Source organism: Embiotoca jacksoni, unplaced genomic scaffold, assembly GCF_022577435.1.
Source record: "Embiotoca jacksoni isolate LCO1_2020_lvr unplaced genomic scaffold, fEmbJac1.0.p SCAF_10, whole genome shotgun sequence".
Taxonomy (NCBI): domain Eukaryota; kingdom Metazoa; phylum Chordata; class Actinopteri; family Embiotocidae; genus Embiotoca; species Embiotoca jacksoni.
The window spans coordinates 15,624,133-15,651,326 of record NW_027185230.1 but is presented as its reverse complement, the minus strand read 5'-3'; the positions used below and the strand labels follow the sequence as shown (position 1 = coordinate 15,651,326).

The window sequence follows — 27,194 nt, the reverse complement described above, 5'->3', positions numbered from 1 at the left end:
TCATTTCCAAGTCAATAAGATTATTTTTGAAGCCAGCCCCTAGTGGCCCTCAGTGGTATTGCACTTTATTCCGCAGTGGCTTCACTTTTCACAACAGGGAAACTACATCAGTTTCAATATAACGACTTTCAAACAGCTGCCAGCCAGGTACCTGCAGCTGTTGATTCAAACACAGCCAATGTAAGTTGTACACGTCCACTCAAAAGTATTTATTTTTCATTGAGCACCACAATACCGTTGTAGGCTAGAAGCTACCAGTATGTTTGTTGTACACGTGAAACAAAAATAACTAAGTAAAAAAAAAAGCCGACAGGTGTTTTGGCGTGTGATGCGTTCAAATGTTGCGTTCGTCATTTCCGGTAAATGCAACGCGGCCGATTTAGACAACACGCGAGGTCGTTTACATGTACTAATTCAAACAGCGGCAATTTTCCTCCAGTAATACTCTTAAAACTCAACTCAAGCACTTTGTTTTGCAGAATTTCTTACAAATTTTAGACTTTTTGTGCAATTTCCTTCGTCTCTCTGCTTCTTCTGCTCAGTGTGTCTGATGTTCAGCATTGTACCTCTGCTAAGACGATTTAAATGATTATATGACGTGTGCATAAGGTGTTTGCATGAGGTTCATTGTCTGGCTCTGATGCCAACCTCATGTGGTCACGATTTACAGTTGAATCTAATGAATCCATGTTATTAGCAATCCCTGTGCTCCTCCTGCTTTCACAGTTCAAACTGCGTGGGTAAATCAGCCCTAAAGATGTTGTCTCGTCCTTGGTTCACATGCAAAATAACAAGTAGGTGAGTCAGGGAGCTGGAAACGAAGCACAGTCTGTGCTTGCCCACACACTCCTGAGAGGAGGTCTAATCAGGCAAAAATAATTGAAAGAAACCTGTGTGGGTGAACAAATGGTGAAGGACAAACAGCTGTGGCACAATATGAATTCTGACATCATGGACCTTTTTGGTTAAACTTCACCCTTGATAACTAAACAATAATTGATTTAAAAAAAAAAAAGTCTATTGTAAAAGGAGTAGGAGGTACAGAAGATATTTGACCCGAGGTCTGATACATTTGTCAATAACATATCTGTTTGAAGATATTGTTGCATTTCGTTTATTAATTCATCGGCTGTATTTCTTGATTTCAGAGAAAATTTTATTCAGTAGTAGTGTTGTAGATAATGGCTTGAATAAATTACAGCGTTGCTCAAATCAAATTGATGGATTTTCAAGAAATGCCATTATTCACATTTAGTCTATGACAAGATGCAGCTCACTGAATGCACCAAGGAGGACATCTAGTGGCCAATATGAGGCATAACAGCAACAGTGCAACCGAGTCACGCATGTAGTTTTTGTTTATCCTTTGAGGATCTCGTGATCTTCATGTTGAAATGTTTGATCTTCGTGGGATACCTCTGCAATCACCATAGGTATTTTAAGTATCAAGTATTTTATTTTAAGTTTTGTTTGTGTGCCAGCTGATTTTCTAGATCAGAAAAAAAAGTGGTTTAGTCTAACTGAATGGTGTAAACACAAACACAACAGCCACTACTACAGTATGCCTCTCATCCATTTTAGGTTTCACTGTAATTTTATGTCCTTTAAATGTTGTTCAAACTGCTGTGTCCTTCTCTAAATTCCACAAAGGGAAGGTTTGGCCTCTGTCCCAGCACCACGAGCTGACCAAACAAAATGTTTGGGTGTTCTACAACTTTCCTCTCTTCTGTTTTCCCGCCAGTGGTTCACACTGCAACACTCCAGTATCCAGCTTGGCCGCGGTCCATTGTGTCTGCACGGCTTTCCCCGGCTGTCTGTCTCCTTACCGAGCCGAGGTATTCAAAGAACAACATCTCAGCATGTCTGCAATCACTCTGACCGATGGCCAGTCATAGCAACAATTTATCTGGCATACCATCACTGTGAACCCAGATCGCTCTCCAGGATTAATCAGGATTAATTAGCATCATCACTTTCCTTCCATGACCGAAGCACCACATGATCCTGGGCTTTTCTGTCCGTCTGTTCTTTGACTACGGGCCTCATGATGCTTTAGTTTTAGACTGTTGACATGTTATGGTTCCCACTTGTGCCTTTATTTCCTGTGATGCATCAAAATAGAAAGAGGTCCTAATTGAATTTATGCTGTTAGGGAGACCAGAACGTCTGTATTCTTATGTTTTTCAGGCTCTTGTAGAAAACTAAAACGATTGAGGAAGCATCTCAGCACTTAAAGAAAAGTTATATAATGAGTCATTTTCTTGCTAAGAGACAAATGAAAAAATCGACAGTAAAGTAATAATCCAGGACATGACCCCTGTAAAATCACAATTACTAATTTTTATACTAACAATCATGACAGAAATATATAATTTCATACCAAGCGGTCACTTCAACACAGTATTTAACCAATCAAGCAATCCGATTTTATTTGCAGTGCAAATCACTAAAAAACATGATCCCAATACACACTGCAGTTACAGTGAGAAGAATAATAGACAACTAAAATATCAACATTAAGAAAATATTAAAACAACATGCAACAGTTGTATAAAAATGCATGGGGAAAAAATAGCATAACTAAAGGACATATTTATTCACAATTACAAGGAATAATATATTAAACAATGAATAGTAGAAGCTGTGTTATACGTTACTGCTTTTTTTAATACAAAAACCCAGCTGTTGCTCTGCTTCGTGCCATTGTATTAGTGTTGGAATCATCTAGTTATTCTTGTCTTGGTTGGCCGTTTGTCATTTTATTTTTTGACCTGTTGCCCCAATGAGATCACGCTTTTCTTCTTACTTATGAACCTCAGCAGTCCAGCTTGCTGTGGCTTTTCCTTTTTCATCCCTGACATGTTTGTTGTCGTTTTCTTCTTTACATGTCACCCATTGCAATGGAGTCACTGGCACTTTTGCTTTTACGTCAAAAGCCTCGTTCCCACTTTGTTGCTTGGGGACATGTATATGACGGCATCTCTCAGCTGCTCATACTCAACCATCTTAGGGAAAAGTAGGATTCAGTAGCCAAAACAAATGTACTGTTGGTTTTTGGTACATCATTTTTATTGCTTGGAAATCTAAGAAATATAATTTATGTTCTATAAAAAGTCCCATCGTTACACTTTGAGATGAGGTTCAGAGCGGCATCTAACTCATCGCCTTACGTCCACTCACAAAAAATATAGTTTTACTTAAGACCAAATTATCAAAGCGTGTGTTTTCTTGCCACCGTGGAATTTAAAGAAGTTGCCAAAAGCATTCGTGAGTGCAGTTATTCTTTACACTAAGTCATCAACATAAACTACTGGCTCCAAAACTCTGAGGTTTGGGAGGGTTTTCCAAGAGAACGAGGAAACAGGGTCAGCAGAGCGGGAAAGCCATTAGACCCCCCCGCAAACCACACACACACACACACACACACACACACACACACACACACACACACACACACACACACACACACACACACACACACACTCGTAACACTTGTAACACAGCCTGCAGAGATTGTTAATGTGAGGTTGAGGGGTCGGTAAACTGCATGTGGGTGGTGTGCTCTAATGAATGCCTCCCCTCAGAGAGATGCGTCTCTGCAGAGAGGAACTACATCAAACGAGAGAAGACTGTTTTATTTGGTGTGTTTAGACTGACGGAAGAAGTCTGGGGTTCCGTAGCCGGGGCCGCTGATTTGATTTGAGGGGATGGTCAGTGAGAGTTGATCTCACAGCTGATGAAAGACACGATTGTCTGTTAATTTTGCATGCGCACATGTGTCATTCATAAGGACATCCAGTGTGCGTTTTTATACACGGGTGTCAGATTCTTCTAGATTCTTGTGCGTTTTAGGTTCAGAGCTGAGGCTCTATTCATGTGGCCCTCCAGCCCACGTTCATTTACGTAGAAGCGGTAACCTCAAGGATAAACCCTCTTTTTTTGACGACATCTGCGGTTTCTTCTCCTTTCCCTTTTTGTAAACTCCATAATCTTTCCTTTTAAGGTTTTGGTAACTTTGCCAAGCCAGGAGTTTAGGCCTTTCTGTGCAGCCGCTTTTGACTTCTTGTGTTTTAATTATGCATTCTATAGCTTTCGCCCGACTATTTTTTCCTCTCAAAACTACTCCATCTGGACAACATTAAGTGCATTAAACATGAAGGATTTCACTTAATTTCTCCTTGTAGTAGCTCTAGAGATGAACATGAGTAAAGCTTGAAGCCTTCTCACAGTGTTGAACATCTTTATTAAGAATAGAAAAGAAAGTTCAATAACGTTGATTAAGTAAAGCGTCCATTTTACAAGATCATTTACAATCTCTGGGTGTGCAGGAGCCATTTAATCTGTACTCTTATGCAACGTTAAGACATGACAAGATACAGCTGAAGAAAAAATATGGCCAACTCCCAGCATGTCCAACTGGTCGGAGACCCCTGGGTAGAGCCAGAACATGCTGGAGAGATTATCTATCTCATCTGGCCTGGGAACATCACGGGATCCCGCAGGTGGAGCTGGGAAACATTGCTGGGGAGAAGGACGTCTGGCCGAGTTTCTTTAAGTCGTTGGAGTATCTAAATCAGAGTGGTTTACCAACCAACCAAACAACAGACCATTACCATCAATAGAGCCATATTTTGACATGGCTAAAATATACTAAAATTGTAATTTAAAAAAACTTGTAAAGTGGAACCTGTTTTTAATTGTAGAAAGAAAACATGTTTCTCAGCATTTGCTACTGTCCTGCCATCGCCTTCTTTTTCTCTTACGCTTCGAGGAGATTCGCGTGTGATTGCTCCTTTCCCCATAGTCATGCCAGGGTTTGAGCATTTGTGGGCTGTCAATTGAAAAATAATAAATCTTCTGGTAATTGCCACTGGTACCACTGGCTGTAATGGGCCGGGCCTGTCAGTGTACTGATGCACTGACTGATTTATCAAAGGGATCCTCAGTCACTGCTGTCAGGATCAGTGCTGGGTGGAGGCTCAGCCTGTAATGGAGCATATCAGATCACATGTTATTAGAGGCTTGTACTGTATTTCGTTGATGGGCTCTGGCTTGGCAACGCAATATCTTCCCCTCCACTCGGTCTCAGACGCTCGCTGCCAGATGATGAAGACATCTGCTAACACTCCAATGCTGCACTGTTCTCCTTCAACCCTTTACCGTTACACTTTGGTTCTGTATTTCTGTCCTTTAAATTCAAGAGAGTTTCTTTCATCAAACATCAAACACTGTAACTCTATGTATAATCACATAGATGCCTTTTATCTTATTTGTAGTTTATTGTTTATTCAAATATCCATTATTAGCTACCATGGCAGCAGGTGCTCTTCTTGCAGTCATTTTTAAAGCGTATAGCGTATTTACAGTAAAACTTTATACCCTTGCAACCCTTTGAAAAAGCCAAACCATTAGCATAAATTACACTAACACAAACATAAAATAATGATAAATATTTGCCTTTACTAAGTTCACACCACACCATAAAACACCCTCTCAGGGTTGCAAACTGATTTAAGGACATGTGTTTATTAATGTACTTGTCAACAAATATAAATTCTATTGTAAACAATATGTAAGTAATGTATAAATAACTAATAAGTAATTTATAAGACATTATAATATGGCTGTTTTAATATTCAGTGACAAAATATGACTGCACACATGAACAGATACTTAGTGTTTTAAAATATTTATTAATATCTGTATTGACCATTCATAGACAGCTTTCAAACTTATAAATATCAAAGACACAATAATTACAGGTTGTTTTTTTTTATCACTGATATATTAGGAGGAGGACAACTACACTGTAGTTTGTTATAGACTTGTATCAATTATTTATATACTGCTTATAAATGCAAAATAGAGACATTTAATCTCAGGGGTTTCCAGTTCTTCAAATATTAGAGTATGGAAGACTATTTTATTCAGATATGGTGAATGTAATATTTCTTAACCTCCTTCCCATTCTAATGTGCTGAAATATGTGAAGGCGCTTCTTTGTGATCACCACAGTGGAGCTGGACGGAGGAGGGTGAGAGAGAGAGGGAGAGAGAAAACGTGTACAAGTGTTTTACTGGGAGGCTTGACTTGTAATAATAGTCATTTTATAAAAGCTGGGTTTCCCAATAAAACCGACACATCTCATTACAGCTTCCTCCTCAGAGGCTCGCAGGAACTGACGGGGTGTCAGCGTCTCAAAGAAAGCTGTCCTGAAGCCTACATGTAGGATTTCTATATCAAACCTAACACTTGTGGTTATGGTTGAGGCCACAGATTTATCATTTTGACTGAAGTAGATAAATGCATATTCTGTCTTTCTATTAGTTTTTTCTTTATTGTTTTTATGTCTCTGCAGTTGCTGCTGCCTCAACAAGTTAAAAGTCATTGTTAGTGATGCCCAAAGAGTCTCACCCCACCTTATATCGCTTGCCAGTCAGCACGATGTTGTTTCTTTCAGCATCTAGATTTGGGTGTAGATCCTGAAGGCAGCGGTGGCGGGATGTAAAAAGAAATGAGGCTGGAAAATCAACAGTTTGACATTTTGTGAAATACATGTTTTTACTTTCTGGTGGAGAATCAAACATGCACACAGAAAGTCTCAGTCGGATGTCTCAAGTCTGAAACGGATACGCTGGAAATAGTCTGGAAAATTCTCAAGTTAATGTTGTTACACTTAATTTTTTTGTTCCTTAAACAACAAGACAAAACATGTTAACTCACCTGAGTTAAATGAGTTTAATATCAGAATATTCCTTTTAATAGATGAAGAGTTAGTAGTGCAGAGTATCGTGACAGGGGTCACTTGAGCTGTATCCCTTTCTCTTGAATGCCCAATAAAAGTTGACCTCAAAGGTTGCATGGGACTGATGTCATCATGAACTCATGAATATTCATCTTACATATTCTCCAACTGTATAATCACAAAATGTTTCACAGTCAGGTGGTACCATGAGACTCCCTTCATTCTTATTAAATCACTGTGGATTGAAGATTTACCTTGAATGAGTGTAATACTGTCTTTAGTTGTTTTCTGAAGTCGTCAGGTCAGATGCGTATCTCATTCTTAAGTCAGCAAAGCAATCTTCTCTATTTCTACTGGCCCCAGATCAGTGGTCCCATTGTCCTCCCTCAGAATGTGATCTTAATCTGGCCTGAATAGGGTTTTGTTTCCAGGAGGACTTTCAACCAGTCATACGTGAGACGCTCTGCATTAAGCTGCTTTACCGCTGCGAGGGTCGCAGGCGGAGGTTTCACAGCACTGAGATTTGTAGCTACTGCTCGTTCAGCGGGTTTCACGGCCGTCTTTTATCTGTACATTATATCATAACAGATCCTATAATACTTTTTATTGGTCTCCTTGCTTGAAGCTTGAAGTTTATCTTGTGTTTGTCATTTTCTTTTACTGAGATTCCTTTAAGATTCATTTTTTTATTGAAGGAACTTGCAGTGGATGGTAGAAGCTTGAGAAATAAAAAAGCATGTCTGTGCTAAAATGGACACAGTCTGTTGCCTCTTAGAAAGAAGAGCAACTATTCTGTAATGATAGCTCTGACTTGGTGTGCTCAGTTATGCAAGTTCTATTCTGGCACCAAATTATTCTGTCTGTTGGATCAGATGCCAGTGAAATGGTTTTGGAATTATTGCATCTTGCTAACCCTCTTATTTTGCTTTTGTTTTATTCTTCTTTTGATTCGGAGAGATGCTTTCTCACTTTCACTGTTTTTTGTCTCACAGTCTTTTGTCTGCATCCACACACCCAGACATGCGATGACACAAGCGAAACTACCAGTTCGCAGCCTTTAGTGTGATACTGGCAGGATGAACAGAGTCCTGCGGCTTTAGAGCAGCGATTACCAAACCGTGATAGTTGGATCATCGACGGTACACGAAATTGTCATTTAATTACAAACATGTTAAAACACATGCATCAATTCATTATTAATGATTTAAAACTTAGAATTCAAATTTGTCTCTCTTCATGTTAGCTTTACGCCGTAACATTTGCATTTCTCAGGTTGATAATGGCGAGGGGAACAAGTGACTTTTGAAATGGCTCAAAGGTCCAAAACAAAACAGTAACTTCATGTAATTGTTTTTTTTTGTGTGCCTTTCTGTGGCTATTGCATTGTTAAACCAATGAATTTTATTTTAGGAAAATATTGTTGGTATCTGCAGTGGGAAGTGGTACATACATGTATGTAGTCCAGGGTCTGAAAAGTTTGGGAGTTCTGTTTCAGGGTTTGATGTAGCCCGGTCCGCTCTTTGCCAGTCAGCTGCTATGTAAAGAATGCTGGGTGTGCGTCTGTGTTGTCTGGTCAAAGGGTCTTCACTCATCTCATCTGGCACTCGTCGTCCAACAGTCTGGCCACTGCTGGCAGAACAGTTCATTTCTTAAAGGGACACTTCAAAGATTTTACACATGAAGATCAGTTTACCTGTGAGGAAATCACTGACCCTGATGATGTCATCAGGGTCATCATGGCATGAGCTGCTTTACCGGAAATAAAGATTTTAATATCTTTCATGATTCCTTCACTTTTTAAAATGTTAATTTGTTCAATATCTTGGGTTAATATCAAATACTTGCATATAATTACCAACATGCCCATCACCGTCAGCTAGTTTGTGTTCAGTGGTCTTTTGCAAATTGCCAAAACAAAATGCAAACATGCATGCTAACACACTAAACTAAGATCAGATAATCAGAAAGAAGGGAGGGAAGCAAAAACTGCAAAAAGTCATTAAAGTGGTGTAGTTTACGATACAGTATAGTGATTAGCAGACAATTTTTGCATTAAAGATACAGCTGGGATATTTTAGCATATAAATGTATATATAAATGTATAAATTAGAGTTTATGTGCAATTGTATGAATCTTTTTCGACTGTTGTTTTTGAGAGTCTTGCATCTACAAGTGATGCGAGTATAATTATGCTTCTCAATAGTTATCTCGGAGTTATGATTACTGGTTACTATAAATGCATTTCCGGTTGCCCTCTGTATTTTTCTCAGGTGGATATTTAGTAGAAATCTCTGCAGCTTTAGAAATATTTGATTACAAAGGTGTATAACGTTCTCCCAGTTCCGTGCTGACTGACTGTTTGTGAGCAGTGTTGTGTTTTCTGTATACACATTCTTTGATGCATGTTTGCAATTTATGTTGTACATACAGTGTGAACGCTCCAGATGCACCCACACACACACATTCCTTCCAGCCCTGTGGTATCCTGAATGTAGTCTATTAATGGCAGCAGAAGCGCCACCCTTTTTAAGTATGAAGCTCTATATTTCATGAATATGTTGGATCTTGCATGTACTTGTTTTATTTCATTTCACGTGTCATCATCTTAGCCAGTGATCTCGTTTTTCCAAAACTGTAAACAACAACATTTTACAGCAACCCCCCCCCTCCTCCCCCAAACAACTGTAAAACGTCTTTGGTATTTAATGCCGTTATTTCCCAGCAACGGTGGCGAAACGTACAAATAAAGAAGAACAGGAAACAGTTGCTGTTATGTGGTACACAACCTAAGCGTTAAAAAGCTGCCCTCAACGTATAATCTGGAAATACATGGTGCCTGTGACAAGCGTGCAAAGCAGTGGCTATTGCGATGACTTCAGTCACAAACAAAGATACAACTTGGCAAAGGATTACAAATGAGAATGCAAATGTTAAAAAGGCAGTGATACAGTCATAAATCTGACACTTTGTTGTGTTAATAGAATAGTGGCAGAGCTCCATCTTTTCGTAAATATTTATTTTTGGAGTCTGAAGGAACATGTTACTCTGGCAGCTGTATTATGATGCTAATTTAAACACAAGAAAGACCAACTTAACCAATTTCAGCTTTAACGCATCACAAATAATAAAAAAATGCAATTAAACGCACCGTTTTGAACCAGAATTCATAAAACATTAGTTACATAACTTGTACGTGGCGGCCCGGTAATGGCTCATGTTTCACTAGCTCAACCCGCAGCATGTCTTTTATCGGCTGAAATTAAAAGCAGCGGCGATGACTTAAGTCCCCCTCAAACCTCCACCTTCGCTGACGACAAAAGCGGTGGTTCGGAGCCACTCCTAGTGAGGGCGCAGCAGAGTGAGGCGGCGCAGAGTGACAGGAGATATAAATGAATGGCCCAGAAATAAACTCTGTGAACTTAGAGGTGGTAGTTTTACTTTTTCTGTAGTGTTTCCACTTGAATATTTTATCCTCCATCTGTATCATTTTCCCTTCTGACAGATGATTGCTGTATTTATAAGTCAGGGTGGCGTATGTGCAGGGTGTGTTGGACGGGAGAGGGGTTGAACATGATGTTGCCTCTTACTTTTTGGGTCAGAGGTCAGAGGTCACAGATTTGTCATAACTTTTGTGGCATGAAGTAACTACTGTATAAAACACTACACAAGCAAAATTCAGATCAGGATCAACGAGAGTGTAATGACGTGACAGTACATATATACATTTATTGACTCCGACTTGTAGATTTTGTGTTAGGCTCTTTAATGACAAACAAAAACATTTCAAAATCAGTTGTGAAACTACAAAATATTAACTCATATATATTTTGTGTCACCATATAAGAGAGAGTCTGACATAAAAACTGAACACGCAGAATCACATACAGAAATATTCACTGTCTACAAATCTGTCTGTCCAATGGATCAGGAGTGATGCTCCTGATCGCTACATATGAGCACATGTATGTTCTCAGTGAGGAGAGCCCTGAGCCGAGCAGAGCCAGCATTGGACCCAGTTAGGCGGCCATGTTTTTTTCATCATGTTGAAATTGCGAGGACTATCACGAATCATGCGAAGGAAGGAGCCTCACATACAGAAGGTGCTTTCGATGTTTGTGCATCGGAACGTAAACAGATGAGAGAGTCAACAGGCCGGGCTTAAGGTCGAGGAAGGAGTTAAAAGGCTCACCTTTCATCTCCAGTTAAATGAAGCCTTTTGATGGATGTTTTCAGTGAAACGAGTCACAGTGATGCCTTAGTGAGTGCCCTTCATAAAGCCGGACCCTGGCTCTACACAGACCTGCTGTTCTAGCAGGAGGCAAACATGGGGAATTCTCAAAAGTCCATCTGTCTCTTTCTGACCTGTTTGGATTTCTGCAGGAAGTTCAGCCAGTGAATATAGGTGTGACTGTACTATGATATTAATGAGTTTTGTAGAAAGGCCCCATTCAAAATAGGTCCTGAAAAAAAAGAGGAAAAAAAACAGGGACCCACTGGGATTTCACTTGGGCTTGCATCCTGCCTGCCTCTGAGAGAAGGAAGGAGTAAAATCAAAATGTATAAACTGCACACTTATCTTCTATTTCAGGTGCTGAAACCAGAAACAGCGCAAATTTCCTGCTGCCAGGTTTTTTTTTTTAATGGCTGAAATCAAATTTTCTCCCATAACCGGAAGCAAAAAACAGAAATAAAAAAGAAAAGCGCACATAAACGCAGCATAGAAGATATAGGAAATAGACATAGACAAATAGAAGTGCCCAGAAGCATTTTTACAGACTCCAGCTTTAGACAAGCCTGTCATTAAGGTTTGGTTTACTGGGACAAGTGTGGCGGTATAAGCCAGGAGGCTTCATATGAGACAAGGCTGCGTAAGACTGAATCCTTGTTGGGAAATGACAGCGGCCTCAGCCTGGTTCCTGGCACTAAAAATACACAGCTGAGGATGGCTAAAGATTGGGTTTGGGAACGTATATATAAAGTTAATTATTGTATATGCTCAAAGAAAAATATAGTAGGCTGTAGCTAGCTTCTAATTTTCTCTCTGTCTCTTGACTATTAGACTTTCAGTAACAAGCTGTCTCCATGTAACGGGGGATTATGGGATTGTACTTGTTTAGTTGGTTCTTGTTGTGGAAATATTGCCCATTTTTTTCCTCTTTTATTTTAAGGTCAAATGCATCCTGTTCAACCTGATGAGGATTTTCTGTCCAAGATTTACTTTATAATATTCAACTTTGCATATTCTGCCCAAAGTTCCAAATCCAGATCTTTTTCTAACATCTAAGCCTTCAATGAATGGACTGACTCATTCTGCAGCATGCATTGTGCACATACAACCACCAGAGGTAGCATTGTTCTTCTATAGGCCCATCTCTCTCAAGCATATTTGCAGATTGAAGATTTTGATCTGTTTATAGGCATATCAAAAAAGAGCACATTTGCAAAATTTATTTGAGAAAACAAGTGTTTACTTCTCACTGATATTCCAGTTTTTTTTTTTTTTTTTTTTTTTTTTTTATAATTTCCTGAGTAACGCTTCAGAGAATATTCAAGCATGTCCCAAAGTAGGTTTATAAAGAGAACCGCAGCGGTGATGCTGCTGGTTTGTTGGTCAACAAAAGACACATGTTATTCCTCCTACACTTCCACTTCTGCGTAAGAGCTTGAGCATTTTTACGTTGTGGCGTGGCCACAGTCACCAAAGTCCCTCTGAGAGCCTTCATTTACCTGGATCCGGGAAAAGTGGAAGACATAAAGAAACACTGAAAGGGTGTGTGTTGTGCTGTGCTAAAAATGCAAAGACAGGAAAGGAGGAGTGAAATATCACAGACTCAATCAGTATGAATGAAAGAAGGGAGCAGTAGAAAATGAAAGAAAAGGAGATTCAATGAATGAGCGTTAGAGGGACAAAAATAACAATGCAAGAATATAGCTAGATAAGATATAAAAGTGATGAAGAGCACAAGAGAGCCTGCACTGTGCCCTTCTTCTGCTCCTCTAGACCTTCAAGCAACTACCCATGAATCCAGCTTTTGTGATGTAACAGTGTATTGACCCTTGGAGGGGCCCCGGACCAAAAGAGAGTGTTTACTTCAACACGCAAGGAGCTCTAAGAGTTTCACAGCCTCCTACGCTCTGAGAGGACCAGCATTCGCTGACTGCTACTGGAAATGGCTCTGGAATGGCTTGTCTCTTTCCTTGGCTCCCTCCCTCCCATAGAAATAACAGAGGCACATAGAGACTGTATTCAATGTAAGTATAAGTCAGTCCAGCTATAGTTAGTCACGTGTGCCTGAGCCGCAGATTAACACGGCTCCGTGTACAGTGGGAGTCCAGTTCAGCACAAAGCAAAGTTCTGAGAGATTGTTTGTTTGGAGGAGAATCACAACGTCTGTCATTATTGAGGACATTGTTTTCTCATAAAGACCAATTCGCTCTTTAACTGTAGATCGTGCGTTATCACCACATAGGGAATAACAGCGGGCGCTGATGTCATGTCTTGAAATATCCCAGAGGTCAGACAAGATTTCCTGAGTTTAGGATATTAAACATTCTTCCAGACAAACAGTGAAAATTTGTGTCAAAAACTGGAGAACTAACAGGAAACATTTTTCCTTTCATCAGTTACTGTCTTTAGAGAGGTCGATAAGGAAAGTGCTGCAGATCTCAGAATGCTGCTTAAAATGTTTGTTTGCTCATATTTTTCCAAGAGAGAGATTAAAAGGTTTAAAAATGTTAATACAAGTTAGAGACATAAACAGAATTTATGGCTTTGCAGCTAATAAAGAAGTACAGTAAATGCAGGATTTAGAGGTCCTCTGGCACTAAATAAATTATATTATACTACATGGTGTGGAGAAGTTACAAGACACTTTTTTTTTTTTTTAAATGATGCATATAGCCAGTTTTAAAACAGGCTAACAACAGGAGGTCTGAGTTTAGCAACAGGTCTACAGCAATGCTATCGGCACAGTGGTGCGTTCAACTAAATGCTAATGTCAGCATGCTCACAATGCCGGTGCTAATCTGATGTTTAACAGGTGCAATGTTTACAATGTTTACCATTTTGTTTGCATTTTTGTAAAGTACAGTTGAGGCTGATGGGCAAACTGAAATTTTGAGTTGAAAATAGTGCTAAAAGGATCAAAAGGGCATAAATGTCTATGCCAAACTTTATGACAATTCAGCCAATAGTTGTTGAGTTTAAACTACAAATATGCACCTGGCAGTGGTTGTGAAAATCAAAAGAACACCTTATTTGATAACCATAAATGCCTATACAGAAGTATAAAAAACTTAGACCTGTCATGCTCAAAGAAAAATCAAAGGATCACTAGAGTTAGTGGAAGTCATCATCTGGATACCTTGGAAGTCTGTCAAATTTAACTGCAATCCTCCCATAATCTTTCTCTTAAAAGAAAGCTAAAATCAGTCATTTGGAAGAATTAGACACAAAACCCGGAGGAGTTATTTTAGGGAAGAGGATGAGTAGTTGGCCTTATCTGTTCAACTGAAAGTTTGAAAAAAATCCTGTGACTTGAGGAATATATCTGGCATTATCATAATTGATTTATGTCTCGCTTACTCTTGACCTTTATGTGATCACAATTTATGCAACTCTGTCTGACAAAAGCATGTGTTACAGTTCTATCAATCTGAAATGTGGCATTTTCCCCAGAGTTTTGTGTTACTGCAGTATGCCTGAGGTCAAGAGTGCCTAAAGTCCTCCTGAAAATGAAGTCGAAAAGTGTGTCATGCTAAACGTGCCGGGAAAACCTTTTGAATTGCTGAGTTTATGAGGTTTCTGGGATCTAAAAATGGGGCCACATCTCAGAAAGGTTTGTGAGACCCTGCAGTACCCATTAAAGGACCAACAGCAAGACAATAAAAAAACAAAACAACTAATAAATAAATGGCGAGATCAGAAGCATGTTGCAATGCATCCCATTGCACATACTGAAAGGCACATCATCACTATACATAAAAAATGAACCTCACCCGTAATGGGGATCGGAATAATTCTTCTCGTGTTAATCACTGGATGAGAGAGTGGAAACCAGCAGAAAGTCACAATAAAGACAATGTGAGGCAATGAAAGCCCTTACAGTTGCAGTGATGTTATGGAACAAGATTATTTTTTTGTGTCCAAGAAAGGCTGTTATTCATGCTGTGTTGTAATTATTTCCAAAATTTTCTGATGATGTCCTACTCACCTCCAGCTTGCGTCTGTTTTAATGCTACGTTTTAAAAATGACCATTTCCAGAGTGCAACACTTACTGAGTCATAAAACCTTTCCAGAGTGTTTTACAGGAAGAAAAATGATGCTGATCTTATTTTATGACTGCAGAAATTACAAATAGTCTTTGTGTTGTTCACATCATAATGGTTTCAGCTGGAACAAGAGTCTCTCAACCTCAGATAACTCCTTTTTGATCATTAGGCATAGGATGGTCACATATTTAGAAATGATGATTTGGGAATGACAAAAAAGTAGCAAAAAGATGCTCTACTAGATAGTGCAGTCATGATGCTTTTTTTTTTAACTAAACATGTTTGTGTTCCTGCAATCCATAAGTTCTTCTCATGGATGTCTTTGTGGGCACATCATGCTGGGCTGAGGCTCCACACCCAGCAATTCTCCCTCAATTGTCAGAGTGTCTACATCCTGAGGGTCTGATTCTCCTGTATCATTATTGTTTATATGCTCTCACTGCGACATGCATTCTTGCGCCGATGTGAAAATATGTGTCTTATTTTATAGCAGAAGCACTAAAGACAAAAGGGTTTTAGGACAGAAGATTGAGGGTTTTAAAACAAGAAAAGAAAACATTCAGACTGCTTTATTATCGGAGCCAAATTTAATTGGAAATCCATTTCTTTGTTGTCGATAAATTTTACTCCCATCCAGAAGTACCAATCTGTTGGTAAAGCTGGAAGAAAAGTAACCACAGTTATGAGAATAAAATATAACAAAGAGCACAAACAGCGGTCTCTGGGGAGAAAATGAAATCAGAACAATTTTAAGAGTTTACACAACTATCGGCCTGTCTTAAAAAATTTTAACTTTCTTTTTTGCATGTGCTTAGTTGTAACGCGCTACTATCAACAGAAGATGGCAGTAATGCACCTAAAAGCTGTTTGCAAACTGACATGGAGGAGCAAAAGGGCAAAAATACTGTTACTACCAACAAAATAGATAAAAATTAGGTGTAGTGCAAACCTGGGGGTCTTTGAGTAAAAGTCAAATACTTCCCAGTGAATATTGAATAGTATTTTTCCTTAAAATGCCCATTCATGCTAAAATGTAAATATGGGTCGTTAAGCTGCTTGCACAGATGACCTACATGCCATTAAGATTCATTCTTCAGGGTCTTCTATTAAAATTTCACAGCAATCCACAACTAGAGCTACATGAAAAGTCAGGTGATCATCAAAATCAGCATGAGTGTTTGTATAAAGTTCTATCTATCCAACAGTTGTTGAGATATTCAGTGTGATTTAGTACCAAAGTGGTGGAAAAACCATCCCAAGATCCCTTCTGCTTACGTGGCTAAAAAGGAAGATGTAAACAAGAGACTACATAATTCAAAAAAACTAGTGACATGGAGACAACATAATTCAACAATCAGACCATGAAGAAGGGCAAGGTTATGCTCTCAGATTAAAAACTCTAAAAATTTAAGGGGTGAGAGCAGCAATGGGTGCTTATTTGTCCAGAAAAAAAAAAGCATACAGTCTGATGGGAACATTTTATTCTCTTCATCCTCCAGCCATACTGTGTGATTGTTTAGCAGCAGCATGGAAGATGTCCTTTTTTTCATGCCTAAATACACAGCAGGTACACACAGGAAACCAAAGTATTATCATTACTAGTATTTATTTTGGCTGGGGAGGAAATGGTAATGTGTGCTGGGTGTAACAGTCTGTTAGAATAATAGGACGTCTGGTGTGAAGGGTCCCTGGGCTAGTCTAGCTGGAGATGAGGCAAAGTGTTGATGACCTCCTGCAAATATCTGCTTTAATAATGGGATATTAACCTGTTGACTGAATGATGCTGACCTGAGAAGACATGTGGTCCTCAAATGTGTCATTCCTTAAACTACCACATTTACACAGAGCTCCGAATAAGCAGGCACAGATGAACAAATAAGCACATAAACGGTAACAGCGTATTGTAAAACTGCATGTGAGCAAAACTCACTGACACAACTTGTGGCCGACAAGGTTCATTTTAGTTTTTCCCATACTCTTCTGGCATTTGACCAAATACCAGTTGTTCATGGAGCTTTGATTGTGATGGAAAACATCTCTCTCTTTTTTTTTTAATCGTTTTGTTGTTTTTAAATATATGCCGCACAGTTACAATTTAAGATGGTTAAGTTCAACTAGAGGCTTGTTTATGGGATGGGGTGGCTTCCTTACTATTTTTCTAACTACAAGGAGGGAGGATCCTGGTGTCAAGATGATGGAAGACAAATGAGAAAAAAAAAGAAAAAAAAAAGCAGAGGGCAAGGTTTTTCATCAAAATGCCTCTTTGAAAAGCAGAGATTGAAAAATCTATGCAGCCTTTTAATCCCACCATTATGGGATGTGTGGCTTGGCTTGGCTCGGTACAGAAGCCCACATTCAAAAACGTTCAGTATCCAAGAAAAATCCCATCTATCAACCAAACTCTGTAATAATATTTAATAATAGTTTAAGGATTTGTAAAATGTGTTTTAGAGTTTTTAGCAGCAACATTTTTTTTTAAAGATGTCAAAACGGTTTGAAATATCATATCAAACTATTTGGTCAAGAGGGTCATCATTTAGCTAAACTTTTATGACCGTATTGGAAAAGTGACAAATCAGCTGAATAGATCTGATGAAACCAACACTGTGCAGTCATCAAACATAAGACTTTGTCGAGAAGAAATTTTACTTATCAAGAACTAACCTTAAATATAATATTCCTTGTGTGATTCTTTTGTGCACATTATTTGAATAAAACATGCCCATCTTTATTTGCTCTGTTTAACATAAGGCAGTTATATCCTTCTGCAATAAGATAACTAAACCCCTCATACAGAGATTCAGGCCTTAAACTACAGGAATGAAGCGAGCCAGAGAAACACAGAATGACAAGCATTTTTCAGTGGCTATTTCTGCTCTTTTACATCATATAAGCCTTCCTATTGCTTGCCAGAGGAAATGAAATGTTTATTGTATAGCCCTGAGGGCTTTTGCAGAGAGAGTTTTGGTGGACTTAAAGAAAGGATAAGCTTTTTCCCCTCTCCCCTCCAAAAAACTTGGCTTCCTCCTGTGGCATATGAGAGGCAGGAGGTAGAGGTAGGGTCACAGAAATAGTAAAGGATAACCAGTAGAGGGAATGAAAGAACAGGAAAGAAGGGGCAAAGGAGTAAATATTGGCAGCACGGTCCTGCGTGAGCCTTGATCTGCGTACTCTGATGGACGTGACAATGCTGAGCACAAGTCCATCTGCCCAAAGTAGGAGCTTTCACACACCTGGAATCATTTAATTTGGAGTGAAGGATCTTAAATCTATTCAATATCTCATTTTCCCTAAAGAAGTTTTGAAAAATTGAGGCTAAGCTGATAGATTTAGAAGTAAATGCATTTAATGGGAGTCAATGAGGAAGATTTACCTAAGGGCTTGTTTTGCTGCAAGAAACCCAATTTATTTCTCTCAGTAGTAGATTTGAAAGAAAAATATCGTCTTCTTATCTGCAAATCTTGAGATATACTAGAGATGTCATTAATGGAAAGCCAAGTGCTGCAGGCGAAGAGAAGTACAGTAAAAGCCATATTTTGCTGTGTAAGGACACTGAGCTCCAAGTTAGGGTCTCTGTAATAAGAAGGAGCATTCAGTTTGGCCATGCTAATGGTGATGGCTTGTGTCATGGTCTGGAAGAGGAAGTTATCTCACTGGTGTGGACAGGACACAGGGTCATATGGCCCCATTACTCGTGTCTATAGGAAAATTCTCCAATTTCCTGCAGTCACTGCAGCCACGGTGAGTCGGATAATATCCCGCTATCAGAACCATCTGAAAGTGATTCCCAGGCACAGCCACTGGCCTGGAACAGTTTTGCTTTACAGGACAGTTAACAGTAGATACACACACACACACACACACACAAAGCTTTTGTGCACAACGCAGTTGCACAAAAACACACACAAGCAATGCCTATGCCAATCTGGTGCACACACAAGCACCATTAGCCAAATCTTCAATCCTTGTGCTAAATCTTAATGTGAACGTTCACTCATGTTTACCAAAAACTCTGCTGATAACTGACATTTGAATTAATAGTTGAACATGTTGAGAAACTTTTTTTTGTTTTCTTAATGATGAGAAGATTGAGACCATTCTTATACCTGTCCTGTTTTAATAAAGGCTAAATGCTAAATATATTGTCTGACAATGTTGAAGGACGAAGTGTTTCAACTTGTTCTGAAAAAAAATGATCAAAGTTTGGATGATCCACCATTTGAAGGGAAAGAGCACTCACTTTTAGATAGTCAGTTCCTCTATTGCATTTACTTGTATGCACAAAAAAATGTTAGAATTATCCGAATAAGGACAGTATAGCGAGAAGTTAATTTTGCTTACCATCTAACTTCCACAGACCTTCCCCATTGCTCCATGAAGTAGGTGTATATGTTTAGAAATGGTGAAAACCGGTTCCCGAATTTGCACATTAGAAAGTATGTGATGGAAGTGGGTTTCAGACATTATTTGACCACCCAACAAACACTTCTGCTGGAATCTATTGGCGCTCTAAGGCTACAGCCAGCATCATTAAAAGACTGTAAACTACCCTGGGTCTGCCAAATGGTAAATAAATCTGCTGATCAGCACCACTATCTGAGCTTGGTATTATCATTATACCCACTTTATCCTGTACAGGGTCACAGAGGGGGGGGGCTGGAGTCTACCACAGCTGACTGTGGAAACACAGAGAAACCACATGCTGGAAGAACATGTAAACTCCACACAGAAAGACCACAGCCGACCAGCAGGTTTGAACCAAGAACCTTCTTTCTGTGAGGTGACAGTGCTATTTTGAAACTACTGGAACAGCCTTTAACTAATTGGCATTGACCACCATACTGTATACAATTTATTATGCCTCAAAACTTTACCACCGCTGCTATTGTTGGAACTTCTTGAAGGTCATCGCACTTTAGTCCGCCCCCCCAGAGAGGCTGAGCAAACCTAATGTGATCAGGGTTTCCAGACTGAAAGCACAGCGAAGACTGAAGCTGTAGGCAATAGTTGGGCAGAGTCAGGCTACCTGTAGACCTCACTAATTGACATGTTACGCTGTGTTTGGTTAACCCTTATAAAAACCAAAGTGTATAAATGAAATGTTGTGGTTTAACAACTCAGTCCTCCAATAATTCTTGCAAACAAAGCAAATAAGCGTATTTCCCTAAATGTCGACCCACTCCATTAAAATATACAGGAACCTATAGAGACAAGATACACAGCTTCCCTCCTTGCGCAGGGGAAACAGTTCATGTAGGAAAAAAGAAGGCTTGAGCTGGTCACTAGAGGAATCTTGGAGAGTGTTTGTTTGTAAGTTCCCATAATATAAATCATTAAATTTCAGAGTAAAGATGAGGTTTAATGTAAGACTAAGTCTGCATCAAATGAATCGAGGTGAAAGTAATGTCCTCTGAAGTGAAGGAAGTGTGTTTGTGTGGAAGGTGGGAGTGAGGGTAGAGAGAGAAGGAGGAGGTGTGGTGCACAGTAGCTGAAAAATCCAAGTGAAAGACCATCTGTTCGGAGGGATCTGGGGGTCTGAGGGAGCGACACTACCTGACCACTTCTGAATTATGTCAGAACCATGGCGACAGAGGAGCTTCAGGTTAAATCAAAAATCTGCTGTTATCTTCAGTACTGGTCAAACTCTGCTTATCTATAAGCATATATATAAAACACATATTCTACTCCAAGTCTTTAATAATATGCAGTATCTTTCTGTTCTTTTCTTTTCTTTTAATATGACAGTAATGTGAAAATACAATGCATTTCTTGCAGACTTTTCATTGGACTTGTGTCAGTGAGAAGAAAAGGGACGGGCCAATGGGGGGTTAGGGTGAGCCATCTCTGGGATGCAGAAACACTGAGCCTGGTGTACGACCTGGATCCATGGGGGAGTGGATACAGCACCATAATGACCAAGCCAAATATTTGTCTAGTCCATATTCTGAGAGCATAATGAAGTCCTTTTACAGAAGGCATCACTGGAATCTGGACACTGATTTTATGCCAGAGAGAGCAGGTTTCACTAGACCCTGCTGTTTCTACTTAGGCTACCCTGGTCTCTGGTGGCCCGATCCAAATTCAATACAGAGCGTTGTGTCCAGAATAAGAATGAATTATGGCTCTGTTTGACAGATGATGAGTACAGAATCGGAAATTGAAGCTGGATTTAATCAGGAGATGAATTACACAGAGGTGGGATTTCATTATAAAAATGAATTGAATGAGAACTTGCCTGGAATTTAGAATAAGGGCTTCTCCTACTGTACATGCTGTCAGGGTCGACTGTTTATGGAGGGAGGAGCCTGAAAGGTGGAATTTCACAGCAGCCGATCCTGCCAATTTCTCTCTCGCATACATATCTAACACCCTGCATACCTGTGCACACACTTACAGTGTGCATATACAGTACCTTCTGCTTTTACTCACACAGGTGTGGACCAACTTCTAAGTGAGCTGCGCCTTTTTGATGGTGTCAAGTTGGCTCTGTGTCAATACTCTCCCTGGCAGGCAGAAAATGTGTCAGAATTGAAAAGAGGCAAAAGCTGTACTGCCCAGGACCCTACTGTCTCACTGTGGCCACAACGTCTTCCCCAGATTGATCTTTGACTGAGAGAAAAACTGCAACACTCACACCACATTATCTCAGAATGTAACAATATTCAAGTGCACAAATCATATTTTTATGACAAGAATCCATAAAATGACAATATGACAATAGTGAAAACAATGTCACAATGTGGAAAGGGTCACTTTGTAGTGTGAAAACTTCCCCTTTGCTTTCAGCTTGTTGTTTACCTGTCCAGTTCACAATTTAACTGTTTCACACGATCACATCTCTGTCATGCTCTAAAAACAATGCACACTACCGATTCAGCACAAAAGCACAGACAGATAGTTCGGCTAGTTGGTGAACATAGTGGAGCATTAATCAGCTAAAGGGCCAGATGTTTTTCTCAGAAGTTGGTGGTATTAACCGGAGATAAAACACTGACTATTAGACTTCTCGGGTGACCAGTAACACTCTAAGGTAATGATAATGTTTTGTTGTTACTGCCTGAAGTCAAATTAGACAAGTGATTGCTAACAAGTTTGTCAGTTCAACTTAAAAGGTGATGGTATGTGATCAAAGGTCTTCACAATTCATTTCTAGTGCCCCCTAGAGGCCACAAGAATCAGCAGGCTCAAAGTCCCTCTCCTGGCATTGGTTAATCCTCTGAAAACTCATCTAAGACTCATCAAAATTACATATTTAGACGTTTTTTCTCAATAAAAAAAAACCTTGTAATGACTTAAAGTGGCTGAAGTGTACAGTAACTCTTAACCTTTGGCTTTATTAAGTACATTTTTGATTTACTTTTATGAATATACAAATAGTCCCCACCTCTCCACCCACCGCTCGCCTGCAGCTTGAGCTGGCATGGAAAGTTTATGGGATTGGTTCTTTAGATATGTGACATGTGAAACCCTGACTGTCTGAATCTGTGTTTTTGAGACTGTCAGTGGAACACAGTATTTCCACAGTGGAAATGTTTAGTTATATTTATTTCTCATGATATGTCTTCTGGTGTATGAAGAACATCATGAACATGTTAACAATTCGTAAAACTTCATTTTCATGAGATCTCCAATTAAAACATGAATTAAAACATAATCATTTTGATGAAAAAATTACTTTCACATACAAAATAAACAATAATTAAATTGAAATTAGCAATGGCCAAAGTTATAACAACACAAAAAGATGCATCCTGTTGATCAAATATTCCAGCCATTCTTTATTATTTTAAACAAGAGACTGACTTAAAAGTGTGACACATAAAAAATTTTCCATTTCATATTTGACTTTTCAGTAGTTCTGCATTCTTTTAAAAAGCGGAAGACTCCTACGAGGGATCAATTTTATCTCCGGAGATAAATTTATGTGACTCCCCGACTCTCCCAAACAAATTTAGACTACCCTGCCTTTAGCAAAAAGAAAAAAATACATAACACTTTTCTGAACCCTCCCCCAAATAAGGAAGAAAGTGTGAAAGACAATGAGTTCCGTTAAATGCCCATCATTATCGCACCTCACAACAATATATAAATGCTGAACACAAAATGGAGTGAGAAAATTGCAAACACGGCAGAAATCAATCTAAAAATGGCACATAGTGGGGAAACTTAAGTTCACATTTCACACTTCAACAAGTGCAGATCTGTGTGGTGTTGACACTCCGGTCTGAGAGCCGGCCCCAAAAAGAGCTCGTCTCTCCCGGCAGGTTATTCTGGTGTTATTATGAGAACTCAACATGGTCATTATGGTTGTGGCACTGTTTTCAGGGTGGCTGTCAACTCTGGTGTGCCAACACTGGAAATGCTTGTGGTGAAGGAATGACAGGGAGAGACAGAGATCGAGGAGAGCGAAGGAAACATAGAGAGGGGGAGAGGATTTAGCTGACAGAAGTGAAGAAGATAGATGTGTTAGTGTGAGTAGATGGCAGGAAAGACAAAGAGACAGACAAAGGCACTAAAATGGGACTGAGATTGGCAGAAATCCCAGCAGACTGGAGATTGTTTGACCACTTTCCGCCTCCCACTGCATCCCCAAACCATCCCCACGCAGGAAGGAGACCAGGAACACAAACAAGTGGATATAACCACCTGTGAAGGGAAAAACACAAACCACAGAGACGCTCCTCATAGACACACACGCGCATGGGCATTCACACCCTCGCGTACACACACATTCCTTATGAACAGTCTTCTTGTGTGCAGTGAGCTGAGAGAGACAGCACTGTCTGGTTCAACGCCACCACCTCCGTAACCTCTGCCACTGCCCGCCTTGAAAACACACCTACACAGAGGTGACTGTCTTTACAACCTATTTATTTGTTTGGTGACATGATGTTATTTTATGTCCGGCGTGCTCTGAAAATACCTCTGATTATGTTTGCGTCAAGTCCGTATGTGTTTTAAACTGTCAAAATTACACAAAATGTATAATAAATTGAATAAAATCTCTGTTCCCGATCATAAATTGGACACATTTGTATTACTAAAGAGCTTTGTTGCCTGGAAACAATTTTGCTACTTATGTAAAGCAGGATTCAGATAAATATAAACCATAAGAAACACCCAGCCAAGCCCAGCGCTCAATTTTCTTAGCTTTTAGTCTGCAAAACACTGTATTGGTTGTTTATGGGTATGTACAGTACACAGCTCACTGTAAACACTGATATCCAAACAGGCTGTGTTGCTGTTGCTTTTGCCGTGCATCAAAGAAGCGTCTTGTGTCCTCACTAGGCCCAAGCTGCAATTTGGGCTCAAGGCGTGGCCCGGCACCCATTGGGCTGTGTCCGCCCTGCGCACCAGTAATGACCCCTTCCCTATGGGGAGCGTTTGATCTGGGCTGCCTGTGTGCTTGAGCAGGACCTATTTCTGGAGCGTGGGGGGGGATAAAGGGAGCTTTCAGACTTGGTGCCAATGACCATAATTAAGCAGCTTTAAGGGGTGGCAGCGAGCGCACTAGCAAGCACAGAGTTTGTAATTTGGAAGAAAGGGGGCAGAGTCGCTGTGGCTCATTGGAAGTGCATGGGAGGGTCGGGTGGCACCCAGCACTGAAACACAAGGCACGGAGTGTGTGAAGGGGACTATAAAGAGGATGTTAATGACTTGCGTCCATTAGCACCCACCCCTGGGGCCGGCTGACCAACAGCCTGAGGCTGAAATAAGGGGAGATCACTGCGGCTGACACACGCAGTCTGCCCCACCCGAACAGAGTGTCATTCAGGTTGACCTTTCAGTGCTAGAGGCCTCTGGTCAGTCAGCTCAAAGCCTGAGCTCTAATGGACCCAGGTCCCTAACATCCTGACTCTGTAGCCTCCTCACCTGTAGCTGTTTATGCACTGATGTTGCTGTGTGCAGCATTCATCTGAACAGGCAGTTTGCTGTCGGACCACTTCATGGACTGTTTGGCTACATTCATTCAGATTTAGAGTTTGAGTTGGTGTTTCGGTGATAAGAGTCCTCCAATCTCAGTTATTATCCAAATATTCCATTTAAATAGATTTTTAATACAACCGAAACAAGACTTATTAAAGGTTATTCGTCCTTATTAAAACATTATGATGGGATGAGGTCCAACAAGGAGTGCGCTTCTTTGAAATCCACCCAAAATACATAAAACAAGAACATTTCTCGTGTCCCTTAGCTATGCACATAACTGTGGTTGCATTTATCCAGGTTCTGAGATTTCCCTTTTGTTTTTGCTTTAATGCCTTTACAATGGAGGTAAAAGCTCATTAGCAACATCTCTGCAGAATTGGTGTCCTCATTGCTCTGGATAATCCATAGAAATGTGAACAATTTTCTCTGGTAACACTTTCCACTGAAGAAACTTATGAAAACTGTGAATGAACATCTCAAGCAGTGGTAATTACCGGCTCTGCTGGGTGTACGGGGGTCTTTGGTCAGCCTCATCCTGCAGCAGGCCATGACCCCTATTAAGGTAATGGCAGCTGATCTAGGTGCTTCTACTTCTGTATGTCTCCATTAACACTTCGCCAACACCATGGGCAAAACTAATGGCCATGCAGGTGTCTGCGTGTGTGACCAAATAAGAGACAGATCTTTATATATACTTACTAATTTCAAAAGCTTGAAAATTTGTGTGTGTCATGCAATGAGTGACTCATCATCTTTCTCAAACCTTCCCTCATATTCTCTTTCATTTTTACTCCAGGGGGAGATGAGACACCCTTGCCAAGTTCACAGTGAAGTCATAGAGCTTTCCGTTAAGTTCTCACACACCATCTCTCTTGCAAAAAGTGGTTTGATAACTTACAAACACCCAAATTATTGCATATATTGAGGAGCAGTATGGTGGAATAATAAAGGAGAGTCTCTGGAGAAACTGCAGGCGTCCCCTCTCTGTCTGTGAAATGCTGCTGCCCACCGTGTCACCGTGGTTCATTCATATGGTTAACCGGTGAGTGGGGCTCGGGGTAAGATCCATGTAGCCACCCCCTGGAGAAGGCGTGTAGTTGCTCGATGCAACCGCTGGGTTTGTAACTTGACACCTGGCTGTGCGGTGAGTTTGCCATCGCTTTACCCACAGAAAGCCTATTTAAAAAGGAAAGGGATGCGTCCAGCGCTCCTGACTCCGTAACCCCTCTCTAAAGAACCCAGCTTTCTCTCCGGCTGCGCGTCCCTCAATCTGGATCGGCATAAATGAATGAAACACAAGGGAATATCGACAGAAAATCGCACAGGAAAACTCTCTGTCAAAGCAGCCTGCCAGGAGGAATTTATGTCGGGCTTGACAGGCAATTCAACATGAGTTTTTTCCTCTGGAACTTCATCTCAAGCTTGTCAAATGTGTAAAACGGCGACCGGTGTCTTCTGCCCCCCTTGTAAAGCAGTCACGCTGTGATTAACGGATCAGGTTTTTGACTGCCAGGACAAATGAATACAAATGAATTTAGGCACCCGAAGGAGAGATTGCAGAACCTCTCATCTAGACACAAAGTAAGTAACATTTATTTTATACTTTCTGACTGGCTTCAACGCTCTGATTAGAGAATGTTGGGCGGATAATCACTAGCTGGGACGGAGTTACAATTTAGGGACCTGGATGGCTCCATGTGCGTACCTGTGCTGTGCTGGCTGGCTGTGGTCCAGCTCGCAGTGCAGGAATGATGTCCACATGGGGACTGCTGAGGCTCTGAATGGGGTCTGTTTGGACCATGGGTGTCATTTGTATGCCGTACATTAACTTTTCCAAAAATGAATCCAATTGTCTACAAGTTTGTTTCCCTCATTTCTATTTTTTTCTTTTCAGTAAACTGGACTAAAAAGACTATGTACAACCAACTTGTTCATTTGAAAGCAATTGGTGGAGTGCAATTAATATTCCCACAAATCCGGCAACTTTTGCACAAGACAAACTGTGACGCTCAAAGAAATACTTTCATTTTAGTGTCTGAAAGTTTTTTTTTGTGGGGTTGCCTGCCGGAACTTTGCCATAAAGTGTTTACTAAAGTGACTCATCTGAAAAAGCAAGCAAATCAGGCAATAATTCAGACCTATAAAGTTTCATGAGGGAATTCATCAGCATTCACTGGAGCGTTTTTGTTGGGATGCTTTCCATGTTTTTCCGTTTACGCATCCTCCGAAGGCGCATTTACGCAGAGC

The 27,194-nt window shown here is 40.1% G+C and overlaps 1 protein-coding gene across 1 annotated transcript in view; it reads left to right on the top strand.

Annotated features, from left to right (window-relative positions):
* The first annotated feature begins 26,145 nt into the window (after positions 1-26,145).
* Positions 26,146-27,194, top strand: part of col27a1a (collagen, type XXVII, alpha 1a) — a 67,261-nt gene continuing 66,212 nt past the window's right edge. Inside the window, exon 1 of the mRNA XM_069169355.1 lies at positions 26,146-26,528. Within this exon, the coding sequence (XP_069025456.1) occupies positions 26,476-26,528 (53 nt within the window). The 5' untranslated portion in view covers positions 26,146-26,475. The remainder of the gene's footprint in view (positions 26,529-27,194) is intronic.